General features: G+C 52.5%; 3 protein-coding genes across 3 annotated transcripts; 2 read left to right on the top strand and 1 right to left on the bottom strand.

The window, feature by feature from the left end:
• Window positions 1–1,277: 1,277 nt before the first annotated feature.
• UCRPA7_5999 (putative glycosyl hydrolases family 18 protein) lies at window positions 1,278–6,681 on the top strand (the record flags this gene model as incomplete). Its single annotated transcript, XM_007918541.1, has 7 exons — window positions 1,278–1,701; window positions 1,780–1,898; window positions 1,968–2,640; window positions 2,702–2,746; window positions 3,194–3,341; window positions 3,406–5,678; window positions 5,804–6,681. The coding sequence occupies 7 exons, from the start codon at window positions 1,278–1,280 to the stop codon at window positions 6,679–6,681; spliced, it is 4,560 nt and encodes a 1,519-aa protein (XP_007916732.1).
• Window positions 6,682–7,572: 891 nt separating this feature from the next.
• UCRPA7_5998 (putative arca-like protein) lies at window positions 7,573–8,370 on the top strand (the record flags this gene model as incomplete). Its single annotated transcript, XM_007918540.1, has 1 exon — window positions 7,573–8,370. The coding sequence occupies one exon, from the start codon at window positions 7,573–7,575 to the stop codon at window positions 8,368–8,370; it is 798 nt and encodes a 265-aa protein (XP_007916731.1).
• Window positions 8,371–12,358: 3,988 nt separating this feature from the next.
• Window positions 12,359–12,724, bottom strand: UCRPA7_5997 (putative ethanolamine utilization protein; the record flags this gene model as incomplete). The annotated part of the gene is made up of 1 exon (XM_007918539.1): window positions 12,359–12,724. The coding sequence occupies one exon, from the start codon at window positions 12,722–12,724 to the stop codon at window positions 12,359–12,361; it is 366 nt and encodes a 121-aa protein (XP_007916730.1).
• Window positions 12,725–14,235: the final 1,511 nt, after the last annotated feature.

Raw genomic sequence — 14,235 nt, 5'->3', positions numbered from 1 at the left:
ATTGCTAGACCATGCAGGTCATCACGCCAGGGGTAAACCCGGGGGAGGGGGCGGGGCCATGTGGGCAACAGCAACGGCAAGTCTTCAGAGATGTGCAGCTCCTTCACACCATGCAGGACATGGTTGTGCCTTGTTCTGATGGTCTAGGTAGATTATCGCAATTATTCTGGATACCCAGACAGCTGAGAGTTAACGTGAAGATCTGGAGCCGTACCGTCAAAGGCCAATATCTCACTACTTGCTGTGGGCACTGCGTCGGGCCGGACCGATTTCCACGCCAGATAAGCCTATCAACACAGTAGATGAAAGTGCCCAAAACATTAGAAAAGGGGCCAGTATATTAATTACCAAATATGATGCGTTCCGCTTTTGCCATTTGCTATCCTTGTTCAGAGTTTTGAACCTCTACTATCCTCTTCTCCCCTTTACTCTGTATTTCTTTTATGTTGCTTTTCTATAGCTAACATACGATCATTACGGCTTTCGGCTCTCGCCTAGACATTGTTACACTCTTTCTGTGCCTTTACGATGGCTTCAGGTCCTTTGGGAACCATTATCACTCTTTCTCTCTTTGTCTTACTATTATTCTCAAGCGTGCCTTTTTTCGTGCTCTCATCACCGCATCACGGCCATGAGCGTACAAAGTCCGTCTCATTTCTAGATGCCCAAGTTGGAAAGCGAGAGCGAGCCAAGCGGGATAACACTTGTCCAAATGTGCCGGCGCCTGTCGATAGCTGGATCGACTACTCCGTCAAGCTTCGAGGCGAGCCGGCATTCGCAGGTAGTGACTGCATAGCAAGTATAGTAGAGCCCCGTGGTGCCATCGCCCGGAGGGATTATACTTGTGATGAAGCCAATCCATGTTCCAATGGTAACTATTCCGTTTATCAATCTATCCCAGGGCTTCGAGCATACCATCAGACTGCTGACTCCTTCTGTGCAACTCAGCGGCATGCTGCGGCAAGAGTGGCTACTGTGGGTATGGCGCCGACTACTGTGGTGATGGCACGACGCCCAACAGCGTCTGCTGGAGCAACTGCGATGCCAAGGCTGAGTGTGGTATCAACGCGGACCCAGTCAACACGACATGTCCGCTCGACGTCTGCTGCTCGCAGTACGGCTTCTGTGGCACGACCTCGGAGTTTTGCGACACGGTGAGTAGGGCCCCGCGAAGCTGCATATCTACTTGCCTTTCTTTCTTTTTTTAGTCCGCCCTCTAAGGGGACATTGATAGACTGACTTTTGTGACTCAACAGAAGTGCCAAAGCAACTGCAACATGCCCGACGGGTCTGGTCAGGGCGGTGGGAACGTTCAATCCCGCATTGTCGGGTACTATGAAGCCTGGAAAGTTGATGATGTCTGTGCCGCCGTGAATCTTGGCATGAAAAACATCCCGCTCGGGTCTCTTACTCACTTGATCGTGTCGTTTGGGTACATTACTCCCGACGACTTCAACATAAAACCGATGCCGGGAGTGTCAGGCGACACCCTCTCCGGATTCACCGGCATAAAATCGGACAATCCCAGCACAAAAATCATGATCTCACTGGGCGGGTGGTCGTTCACAGACAATGGAACAGACACACAAGAAGTCTTCACCAACGTGGTCAGCTCGCACAGTAATCGCGAGAAATTCATCACCAACCTTCTAGGCTTCCTCTCGCACTATGCATTTGATGGTGTCGACTTCGACTGGGAATGTGAGTAAGCCTTCAGTCCGACACAAAACTCAGCACGGTTTCTAGCAAAGACATAAACTGACAACCCCTATCGATAAGATCCTGGTGCTCCAGACAGGGGCGGTCATGATGGCGATGCTGAAGGCTACCTCCAATTGCTTTCTGAGCTCCGGGTAGCCATGGATTTGGCAGGCGTTGACTATGTCGTCTCCTTTACGGTAAGTTAAGACTTTTCAGATCTCAGCTTCTAGTTAAATCAGACCTGAGCGCTAATGTGCCGAACGTAGGTTCCCACGTCATACTATTATCTCTCAAATTATGGAACTCCTGTAGACTCGGTCTTTGGTAATATCTTGAAAAAGATGACCACGTATGCAGACATGGTCAATGTCATGTCGTACGACTTGCACGGTACCTGGGATGGTCCAAAGGACCAGATCGGCAGCATCGTTCTTGCACATACGAATCTGACCGAGATCCAGCTAGCCTTTGACCTATTCTGGCGAAATGACATCGACCCGGCAAAGCTGAACCTCGGGGTCGGTTTCTACGGCCGAAGCTACCAGCTCTCCAACCCGTCTTGCTCCCAGCCTGGGTGCCCCTTCGCCGGCGGGGCAGACGCCGGTCCCTGTACTCAAACTTCTGGAATCCTTTCATACAAGGAAATCATGAACATCATTGATCAGAACTCCATCACACCGATATGGGACGAAACAGATGCTGTCAAGTATATCACCTGGGATAACGACCAGTGGGTCAGCTTCGATGACCAAGAGACATTCCAGCAAAAGGTCAAGTGGGCTAATGCGAATGGCATTGGCGGGTTGTCCATTTGGGCTATAGATCAGGATACCGATGACCTTCAAGCCCTCCAAGGCCTGCTGTATCCCAAGTCGCTGAACGCTTTTTATGACAACACTACCGATGCCAGCCATTGGCAACAGGTGCAAAGTGGACAATGTAAGTGCTTGCCACAGGAGTAGAGATTTGGCTGGTCTGGTACTTGAGTGCTTAATTTCAGGGGCTAATGGCGGGCACTCTACAGGTCGCTTGACGGATTGTAACAGTAAGTGTTCGACGGGCGAAGTCAAAATCACGGAGCAACCGTGCGATGATAAGTACGGAAAGCAAGGCACAAGTCAGCTCTGCTGTCCGGTAACCTCCGCACCTGACCCGTCAACTTGCACCTGGCGAGGCAACTCGCCGTCTTGTAACGGACGCTGCCACGAGAATGAGGTCGCCATGGAACAGAATAAGTGAGTTGTCTCTTTGAGAGCCCGATCTGCTCTACGCGCCGTGTCTCTGCTTGGCTAACGGTAATACAGATGGGGCGACACGACAAGCCCTTGTAGTGACGGGAACTATGTCTATTGCTGTGCGCTGCCGGAAGGACTCGAAAGCAACTGCCGTATCACAGACTGCGGAGGCAGTTGTAATGATGATGAGAACTCCATTGCAGGTGACTTTTATGACAATTGTTGGCTTGACCCTAAGCAGCTGTGCTGTCCCAAAGACAGTCCCTACCAGGCGGACAAATGCCATTGGCAGGGCAAGCCAGGAAGTTGTTATAACAATGTCTGCGCGTTCGACACCGAGGTGCAGCTGGCGCAGTCGTACGATGGAGGTGGCGACAATTGCGGCATTCAGTTGAGCAGAGACCGGTATGTGATACGTCGAGAATGACCCCTTTGCGTGCTGCGACTAATATGCACGATGGTGTTGTAGTGTTTTCTGCTGTACTGCGCCTGGAGGCGTCCAACCTTTCTTGCCTGTCCCGCTCGAATACTTGTTCAAGGATCCACCGACAGGCGACAACGTCGACGCAGATTTCAAACTGAGTGTTGATGACACCTGGGGCGGCACCAAGGTAGAAGGCGACGATGACACGCCCAACGATGCCGCATTTGGCTTCTTTGTCATGACGTCCCCGGAGGAGATACAGGTTTCTCTGAAGAAGCGGGACGGTGCGCACTGGGAGGTTTTCGACTGCGACGATGCCGTAAGCGAAGAGGTTCAGACGGTTCGCATGTTTTGCAATGATGACTCGCCGGGTTCCAACTGTCACAAGATATACCTCGGACACGGCGTTCCGGGAACCATCCTCGAGATGCCAAAAGGCTGTGGTCCAGGTCCATATGCCGTCGCGATTGACATGGTCGTGTCCGAGCATCAAACCATTCCCGGCCACATCGAGAAGCGCACCACGGAGCCAAACCCTGTTGTGTATGATCTGACTTTTGACTACGATTTCCGTAGAGTACCGAGGGATCTCGGCGACACGCAATGGCGACTAGACTATAGCAATGAGGAGGGATATTGGGATGCTGTTGTCGATAGCCCTGGTCAGACCAGGCGGAAGCGATCCTTCCCCGACTCTGGGCTGAAAGGTACACCCGGCAGTCACAAGCGCTGGCTGGAGGACTCGTGGCATGATGACATGAAGGACCACCGTGCAGGATTGATGTCTCGCGAGGAGCTTCATGCGAGATGGTTTGGGAGCGATGCTATCGAGTGGCTGAAGGGCCTCTTCACCGTTGCGGTCGAGGCGCCGGCGATCACGCACCAGATCTCCGAGACGTTGAATGTCATCCTGCTAGATGAGTCGTACCAGTGTACCATCGCCGGAATCGACACTGCTGCCAAGCTCCTGGTCCAGGCATCTACCAGCGTCCAAATCGACACGTCCTTTGGGTTGACCATCGTCGCTACCCTGGGCATACCCCCAGACCTGAGCCAATCGTACATGTACTTCAAAAACTCGGGCGAGGTCACCGCGCTCTTCACTATCGAGGCGCTGGTCAGTGCCAAATATGATACGCATGACATCGAGCTCTTCGGCCTGGAGAACTTTGGCGCTACCTTCTCCATCCCAGGCATTCTCACCGTCGGACCGAACTTCAAGATCTATGGAAGCGTCAATTTCGACCTGGCCCTAAGCGGCAAATTCCAGGCACATGTAACCCTGGCCAAATGGGATACACAGCTCGGCTTCCCGGAGCTCGACAGTGATGATGATCCGCAGGACATTACCGACCCCAATACAGACGGTACTCAGGAGATCGGCAAGCCTGCAATCGACTGGAGCATCGACGCCAACGGACAGATTACGGCACACATCAAGCCGACCATCAGCTTCGGCATCGAATTCAACAAGGCCTTCATCAGTATTGATCCCGCCACGGTCAACATCGTCGCCGACGGTTGGGTCCAGGCCTACGCTTCTGCGTCGTACGGATCGTTCGATCAGAGCTTCTGCTACGGTTCCAATGCGGCCACCGAGCTATATGCCCAGATCAACGTGCCCAAATCCATGGGATGGCTGCTCCCTGGGGGCCAATCCAAATATCCGATCTGGACATCGCCAACGTACGCCATCATCCCCCAGACATGCTCCAGCTCGGAGCCCAACACCCGGCGAAACTATCTCAGCAACATCAGTGATTGGGTCGATAGTCTTCCCCGAGAGCTCGCTGAGCGTTACTCTCCATCCATAGGGAGGCGCGACATCACGATCGGTCCACTCGTGCACATTCCGCAGCTCGCCTGCCCCGGCAACGCTGCTGACGAGGGCGGTACCGGAAACATCTCCTCGTGTCCCGTGTGCGGCGATAATAGCGACGCCGACTCACAGGAGCCCGACAAACGCTGGCTCGGGATACGAGACGACACTGTTTGCGAGCTCGAGGAATACATCGGCACGGACGACCAGATCTCGTGCAACTATGCCTCGAGCACTTCGAAGCGGACCATCATAGGTGTCTGGGACGGCGTCGCCAACGAGACAGTGACAGTTCTCGAGAAGCGCGTTGCCGAGAAGTCCGTGGGCGCCCTCGGGTATGAGATATTTTTCGGCCAATACGACGAATGTAGCGACGCCAAGTCGTCCACCATCGACAGGAACTACGTCTTCCAGAACAGCAATGCTGCGTGTCTGGCGGACGTCGTAAAGCTGACCAACTCGGTCGTGAACCAGCGGATGCCAGGTCTCCAGCTAGAGAGTAAGTTTGTCACCTTTTTTTGCCCTAGCCCCCTCGGCGTGAGCATAGTATACCGATATATTTTCAAGTTCGGTACCACTATCCTTACCATGTGACTGATTCACTGACTGGCATAACATAAACAGCTGATCATGTCTACGAGGCGCAGACGTTGGCTGCCTTCATCGTCTGGCTGGCCGACAACGCCGCCCTCGGCACCTACCAGAAGCCAACAGCCGCATGGGTGATAGAGGTGATCCTCGGACAAGGCGCCAACGGGTTTTTGCTCGTGTCCCCGGGGAACAACGGCTTGCGCACGCCGACTAACGGCGACCCGGTGCAGACGGTCATGGCATACGGCTTCGGCCGCTCCGACGGCGTCATCGGGAACACGCGGCTGACCAAGGCCCGGGGCCAGCAAAGCCTCGCGCTGATCCTCAAGGCGATCAACGGCGCCAAGAACGTGTGGTTCGGCGGCGGCGCGCCCAACACGGTCTCGCAGAACGACAGGACGGTCAGCGCCGGGCGGCAGCGCATCCGCAACGCGGCCTCGCCCTTCAAGTACCTCAACTACCAGCCCACCGACGGCTCGGAGGCCGTGTGGAACAAGTGGATGCGCGTGTCCAACTGGATCGACCTGGTCTGCTCCGTCTTCGACGCCCAGTACCCCTGGGGCCAGGCCAGATACGCCGGCGAGCCGACCAACACGGCGGGCACGCCCAGCCTACGCGCCCTGTACGCCTACTTCATCGACGCGCACCTGGCATCCATCGAGGCCACGGCGCGGCAGTGGGCCACGACGGCCAACAATGACTTCAACACGTTCTACCCGCCGAGCAGCCCCAACGAGCAGAGCTGGGTGAACGCGGCGTTTGGAGCCAGCGGCTTCGCCACGGCGAATGCGCTGCGGTTCCCGCGGCCGGGCGGGACAGGCCCGTCGCCGTATGGAGCATACGCAAACCAGCAGTTCACGCTGAACGGTGGTGGACAGCAAGTCAATCTGGGGAATCCTGGAGCAGTCTGAACGGAATGACCCCTTGTAGTTGTGTTGTGCGTCTTGACAAGGAGCCGGCGAGGTCAACGGATAGGAGCAGTGCTCGTAATGAACGAACATAAAAATGATATCTGTATAAATAAATCAGTTAATTGGTGAATGAACAGATCAACCAATAAAACAATAACTTGGACTTGACGAGCCAGCTTTTAGACAGAAAAAACAGTGCAATGATTTCAGCCACGCGTAAAATACGAACATACTCTGAGACGAAACTCAAGCATACCAGAATCCGTACCTGTTTTCCGAGACGAGCTCTCACCATCCTAAGGTAAGCCAACTTTGAGCTTAGATTTAGTAATCTACTGTTCGGACGCCTGGCTAAGCTCGAGCTAAGCTAAACTACCGTGGAGATTAGGCAGTAACAAGGAATCTTAGTAGAGCTTAAAGGCCTAAGAATGAGATTGAAGGAGGATAACTACTGATACTGCTTAGGAAAAGGGGCAGGTAAGATCTGGTGTGGGCTGCGCCAGGCTCATGAGGTCTCTTCAACTGGCTGACAACTGAACCAAAGTGTAGCCAGGTAGCGAAGAGCCTCAAAAGGTGGCCAGCTATGCTGATTAAATTAAGAAATCGCTTGAGTCTGGTCTCGTAGCACCAGATCACTGTTTCCTATTTTTACCATCGCAGAGAGAAGAAACGTAAGAACACAGGGCAATTCGAAGCTGCAACAGTTCCTATACCACATTCACCCATCGAAACGAGACAGCCTTGGAAGGTCATCCCAGTACGGTCCGGTCCGAGCGCTAATCTAAGGTACGCACTAGTGTTATCGACAAACACCCCGCCAGCCCACCGCCAAGACTTACCCCACACCATAAGGTATACCGTATCCCTAATCCATCCATCACGAGGTCGATTATGGCCTCCGCCGCCGTAGAGGAAGGAGGAGGAGGAGGAGGAGGCAGGCGGCCACGCAAGATCCTGCCCAAGGAGGCCGTCGTCGAGCAGGCGCCAAGCCACGACGGAGCTCCGTGCTTCACCGCCTACACCGTCGACGCCGAGCAGACCACCCGGCCCCTCTTTGCGCTCCGCATCTACGACACAACGCCCGAGGCCGAGGCGGGAGAAGGCGCCGATCGCACCCGCCAGCTCGCCCTCGATATACACTCGGGCACCGAGTTTGAGCGCTGCGACACTGCGCCTGCCGTGGACCGCGACCGCATCGAGGTCGTCCGCCTCCCCATGCCCGCCGACACGCCCGACGAGCAGCGCATCGAGCGCTGCCAGGCACACCACATGGCCGAGGTGAGGGCACGCACCACATCCCACCGCGCTGATTTCTACCTGCCCGCGACATTTGACACCGAGGGCTGGTGGCGCGGCCTTGTCATCATCGACCGCCTCGAGAACGGCTGGGAGGGCGTGACGCTCAACCGGCCCCGCCCGGAGAAGGGGTTCACGTCCGAGGGGGGCATGATCCCTCCTTCAGCGAGGAGGACGGATCCCCACGGGGGGCTCCTGTACGTCCGGTGGGAGCTGACGGAGCTGGCGAGGCGCGAAAACGAGCACGATCCCCTGCCGGAGGTGGCTGTCTCGCAATACCCCATCTACAGACTGGCGAACTGCCTCGCGGATCTGAGAGAGCACATGCAAGCATTCCGACAGTTTGTCCAAGAAGGTGGACTGGAGAGAGAGCTTGAGGCTGAGTCTCCTTAAGCATAGGCACGATCTGAAGGGGAAAACAAGACAGAAACAAGTGTGAATCATCCGGGCGATGCGCCATGATATGAAACAACGTTTGTCGAAGCATAGGATCCATTGTTCTTGACCAGTTGTAATTCTCAGTCACGATGTATACGACCATGACTCGCTTCTTCTAACTTGGGGCTTATCGATCAACATAATACCCCAAGCCATATCATGGCTGCATACGACCCAATATAACGAGATTGCTCCCCTCTCGTAAGACATGGATGGGCCGATTTGTGTGCATTGACTTGGGGGAGCATGGCCTTGCCTCTGTAACTTATCAGGCAATCTATTCTCTACTACTTATTTCTTTTCACTCGCTTCACTTAGATGTTATCACTCCTGATACAAGAATGACTGACCCTTCATTCTCAATACTTTCTCATTCCCTGTAGGCTTCTTTTTGTGTGTGTGCGTGGGCTACGAGATATGTTGAGTGAGTAGCAGTAGACTAAGCTGCCAGATTCAGTGCTACAATTGCCTCTTCTAATTGAAGAAGAGGTGATAGCATATGGTCAAGTCAACCTTTTCTCAGAATATATTACAGGCATTAAGGTATAGTTAATATAGAAACTTAGCAATGGAGCCTAAGACTGTGAAGGTGCCTAGAATGTGCAGGATACTCGCATTGCGACCAGGCCAGTTCAGTTCTGACCGCACAATCTCACAAATATAGAGAGAATATAGAGTTAATTATCGGCTTATTCGAGTACTATGCAGTATGTTGTTCTCATCTGCCTCTTCCTAGTGTGTAGATAGAAATGTGCCTCATTCTATCAAGTAGCCCTCCATTGTCCTTGAAACGCCAGACTCGCCTCACTCATTGATGTGTACTGGTAATGGCTATTCTTCAATGGTCTCTTGATACTTCTCACGGCTAATAGCTCAGCATATCATCAAAGGTGTCGGTCTTCGAATCAAGAGTGAGATGGATGCCTCCAAGCAGCCGCCAAGTACTCGAAGGAAAGTTGCTAGCACTTCATAATGCGGGTTAGGGTTACGGAGGACCACGGTGCCGGTGTGTGCAGTCCATGATGGTCTGGAGTAGGATGATGAGGAAGTATGAGCGGTTGAATTATGCGACGCAGGAGTGAAGATACCTGCCTTCATCGCGACTCCATATAGTTTCATCCGCCACTAGCGTTATTCTTCGCGTTCATGGATGTCTCGGCTGGCGCTCGACTCCTAGCTATCCTGGCCTTCTTGCGATGTAGATAGCAACACCTCCAAACACACGAGGAAACCAATACGAGACCGATGATCGGCAACCCGACGAGCATGAACCAGAACAAGCGGGTGTCGGACGCGCTCATATGCGATGTGCCATCGTTGCTCGAATCGCATGCTTCTAGCAGAGTCGGGTCAACCGTCGCGCCGGGCACCCACAAGGTCAACGTCGACGTTGTGCATGGCAGCTGCGGCGGAGGCGGGCTCAGAGTGGCGACGTCGGACGATTCCCAGGAGATGTGCCAGGCGTTGTGCACACGGAAGCCGTGGGGGAAGCGCTGAGTATAAATGTCGGTCCAAGTTTGGCTGCTGGCGGGTGATGGTGATGGCGAGGCGCTTGCTTCTCCGACAATGTCCTTGAAACAGACAATGCTCGAGATGTCTGGAATCGGAGAGCCGGTAAGGTAATCAAGGCTGAAGCCGCTGATCGGTGCATAACATAGTTAGTGATTGTCCACGTTCCGTCCCGTCCTCGGCAGGGTAGATTGGCTGCCAGGGCGACGCAAGGCAACGTACCTGGAACAGCAAAAGGCGGTCGAGAAGGTCTTTATATAAGTTGCAGGCGTCCCGACGCCCGACCGAGTGCCCTCCAGGTTATACGCTGTCCACCCGCTAGGACAAACGGCCGGGCTGAACTGGAACCTCGTGCCCTGGTCCCATCCCTGAGGCTGGCATGCCGAGAACCGAGAGTCGGCGGGGCCAGAGACAAGGACACTTACAGTTGTGGTCGAATACTCGTTCCAGTAGAAGCTGGAGACGAAGCTCGTGGTGACGAACTGGTCGGCGCAGCTCTGCGGTGCAACGAAAGGCGTTGTCAGGGCCTGAGGGGCTGCCGCCGTCGAAGGCATTCTGCCGCGTTCTCACAGGACTTTAGGGGTCGCCGGGCTGCGCGGTGACCGAGTCAAATAGTCGTGTACGAATACCAGGGCCATTAGTCGGCCAACGTCGGTCTGCTCAGAAATTATTGATATGTGATGGATAAGGGCGAGAAATGCGGAAGACATATCGTGCAATTTGTAGTATCATTTCGCTAGGGTGGTATTTCGACGTGAAGATAAGGTACTATTGTGGCGATGAACCGCTCAAAACAGCTGAAGCCAACACGTGCTCTACCCCGGGATTCTATCAAGGGAAATGGCCCTTTCTTGTTGGTGCATCATATTGCGATACTGCAGGGACACGGCGTACATCGCGTGACCGATCTTGGCAGAGCAGGCATATGGCTTGGCGTCATGGATAAGAGTCCAGATCAGAGTCTTGCCCGGCCAATAGTTCAAGTTATCTCGACAAAAATGTCCATTGTTCCTTTAAGATTAAGCTTAAGGTTAAGGTTGCTATAATTACTACACTTTCAAGCGCAAGAATACATGTTGACGACATAACCAGCCCTACCATATCAGTTATACAGACTCTATACCTCTTCAATATTATTGTCTTTAACCGATATAGATTTGTAATTGCCAAATGTTTCTCCTGTAAACGTGATACTGTGGATAGAAAGATGGCTGCACTTACGGAGCGGATCATATACATGTATGTGCACACCTGCCAGCAGCTCTGCACAGTGCCAACAAGTGAAGGGTATCCTGTCCGTCGCATTGAATGTTATCTCTAACTTCAAAGTCCCTTGATTCCACTCGCACGCCGATGGGCAAGAAAGAGGCGGCGGTGGTCCTCCCGGCGTTATGGGATGTGGTCGTGTACGAAATGCGGGATGTCTCGAAAGGCGTGCAAGCCTATCCTATCATTTCCGTTTACATTTACTGCCTTGAGGGACGATGGTCTTACCTGCCAGCAGTCAAGTGACTTCTTTGCCACTATATGGAATATTTTCACTTGCTTCACTTAGCTATTGTTACTTACAATACGAGAATGACTAACCCTTCATTTTCAAGGTTTTCTCATGCCCTGGAGGCTCCTTTTGTGTGTACTACATGGTATCTCGGGTGGGTGTTGATCAGCACTAGGCAGTACGGCCCTGTTTCACCACAATGGCAAGGTGGGTGTGTCACAAGGTTGCCTGCGACTGCCACAAAGCAAATAGGATGGGGTATCTCAACTAAGCAATTCAGACTGGCAGAGCTGTTATATTTTGTCGGTTCTGGAACATTGTTTCAGATAACGGAGTGTTGGGAATAGTCTACCTCTTCGATGCTCAACGCCCTATACAGCAAGTAGATGAAGTAAGGCTTATACTCGGGTGTTCTATGCCTATAGTACTACGACGAGATGGAAATACCGGAGCAAGATTACCTCCAATCGGAGCTTGTCTGGTCCCGGGTATCATGTTTGGCGAAGCCTGCGCGGGCCTAACGAGCGATGGAACACCCAAAGCAAACTACACAGGGCCCCTGCCATCGATGATTGAGCTTGTTTGATGGTTGAAACTACACCAGACTCATTTAAGATTCCAAAATCTTTCAGTAACTAATAAAATTTCGGCATAGTTTTTTAATTCATGAGTATTACTATCGAATATTCTTCCCAGACAACCTCGCTTGATGTAGATGTCAGACGGCCCAGTAAGGCCAAAGCTAATTCTCCTACATTATCAATGAAAAGGTGTGAAACTCAAAACTTGATGCGAACATGGTTGTGCGCTAGTGGCTCAGCTACACCATAGGAGTTTAGGTTGATGGAAAGATTAATATATTGTTCCTCAATAGCTTCAAAGCTAAGCTGTTCGGTTTGATGCGCCCAGAACCAATGCTACATAAATATTTGCTACTTAAAATGCACTATGCTTTCTCTGACCGCAGTAAAACGCCAGCCCATAGTTCGATGTGGTAAAAGTGATGACTGATCCCTTCGGGAAGAAGAAAACATCGCCAGGACTAGCTGTCACCTCCTGACCAGTTTCATCCGAGATAGTGAAGTCTCCCTCGAGAATGATCTTCATCTCGTCGTAGGTGTATGTGTACTTTAGAGGCTCTCCCTTCTCTAGCCTGTAGAGGCCGGCAGATATGGGGCTCTCGGCGCCGGTCTTGTCTGATGAGAACAGATCGCCGAGGTAGGCATTGTCACCGGCCAGTAGCGGAATCTTGTATTCCGACTGGGCCTTGGGGAAGATTGAGAATGCTGGACTGGATGCCATTGTGCTGCTTGTGGGTTCTGCAGGGGCTGCTACTGCCGACTTCTTGTTCACCAAATTCTTCCTATTGCGATGTCAATTCTATGCTGCCCGTGAGAGACGAATCAATCCACTGTGCCTTGTCTCGGATCTCGGGCACGCTTCTAAGCTCTGTAAGGGCTGACTTACAAGGATGCGAAGATATCTTGGAGCCCCATCAGTGAGCTCACGGACTCGAATTGGAGTGCTTGGGTCGATCAAGAAATGGGAAAAAGAAGAAGCTCAGGTGCCGAAATCAACAACGAGAATAGGCCGACCCCGGATATTTAAATCAATTGATGGCATTGAGCTTGATAAGACGTAATGACGATTATTGCACTGATACACCGTTACCAAACCGCTAATAGCGACGGAGTAGCTTATCTGGGAAGCAGGTCTCCTACAGACAACAGAGCCGGCCTACCGACACGCTCTCAAAGCGGCAAAGACTCCCGATTTGAGGGGGGCTCGTCAGAATAGAGGTCTTTGGAGGCGTGCGTGCCCGCGGGTGCCCCTCGGAGCGAGTCAAACGGACCATGCACGGTTCAACACGGCCCTGCTACTTGGGACCAGCCCGTAAGCTCGGCACTTCTGAACTCCAATAGGCAAAGTGGCAGGTCTTGGTGATCGGGGCGTAAGCGATCACGGCCGGAGACCACCGCCTATCAGACGGCGATGCGGGCTGCATTGGTGCGGGCTGGGCGGCATTAGCAGCTTCCCCGCTATTTTAGCCTCCTAAGGGACAGCATGTCCAAATCAAGTAAAAAGTTGTCGACGAACTCGTCACTATTCATAGCAGGCTGAGTAACAGGAACTGAATTAGCCTGGTTACACCTGCGGGGAAATACTATGCATTTGTACGTGGATTACAGTACAGTAATGTCCAGGTTCACAGTCCACTTTTAGCATCGAAACTTTCCCTAGTTAATTAGGTCAGCTTTTGGCTGTCATACAGTCTTGGCCTTTTTCACACTGTGTAGGTAGATGGCCAGTGCACTAACAAGCTGACCTTGGGCGAGTCATCAACTGTCGGCTTAAGCCAAACAGGAGAAGCAAAGCGCTTTGCATCAAGAGTCTTGACGACAGTGAAGATATATAACAGCTTGATACGGATATTATATTGATTGGTACGCTAAATGACACCAAATCCTAGGCACTCAACCTTTTGAGTTGACAGGGACTGATACTAGCGAGCCAGAAGCTAAGATGGTCTGTATCAATACAACCATATCTGATGCGTACATTTTCTTGCTAATGAATACACCAGATAGACTAACCTCTCATCAAACTATGTCGACCTAGTTGTAATACTTAATTATCTATCATGCCCTTGCCAAATCGTTCACTCACTATGATAGGTTTCGGAGCTGTTCGTTTGGTTCAGGTGCCGGACCAAGATCAGGGGATACATAGGTTAGGGGTGTTGATAGTCTGTGACAAAAGAGAGCCCCGCTAAGCCTAGTGGTAAGCTCCTTGGCCCCTGACAGGGGTCAATT

Source organism: Phaeoacremonium minimum, assembly GCF_000392275.1.
Source record: "Phaeoacremonium minimum UCRPA7 unplaced genomic scaffold PA7_03_scaffold_448, whole genome shotgun sequence".
Taxonomy (NCBI): Eukaryota; Fungi; Ascomycota; class Sordariomycetes; order Togniniales; family Togniniaceae; genus Phaeoacremonium; species Phaeoacremonium minimum.
The sequence above is the reverse complement of the archived record's forward strand: the minus strand, read 5'-3'. Positions and strand labels throughout refer to the sequence as shown.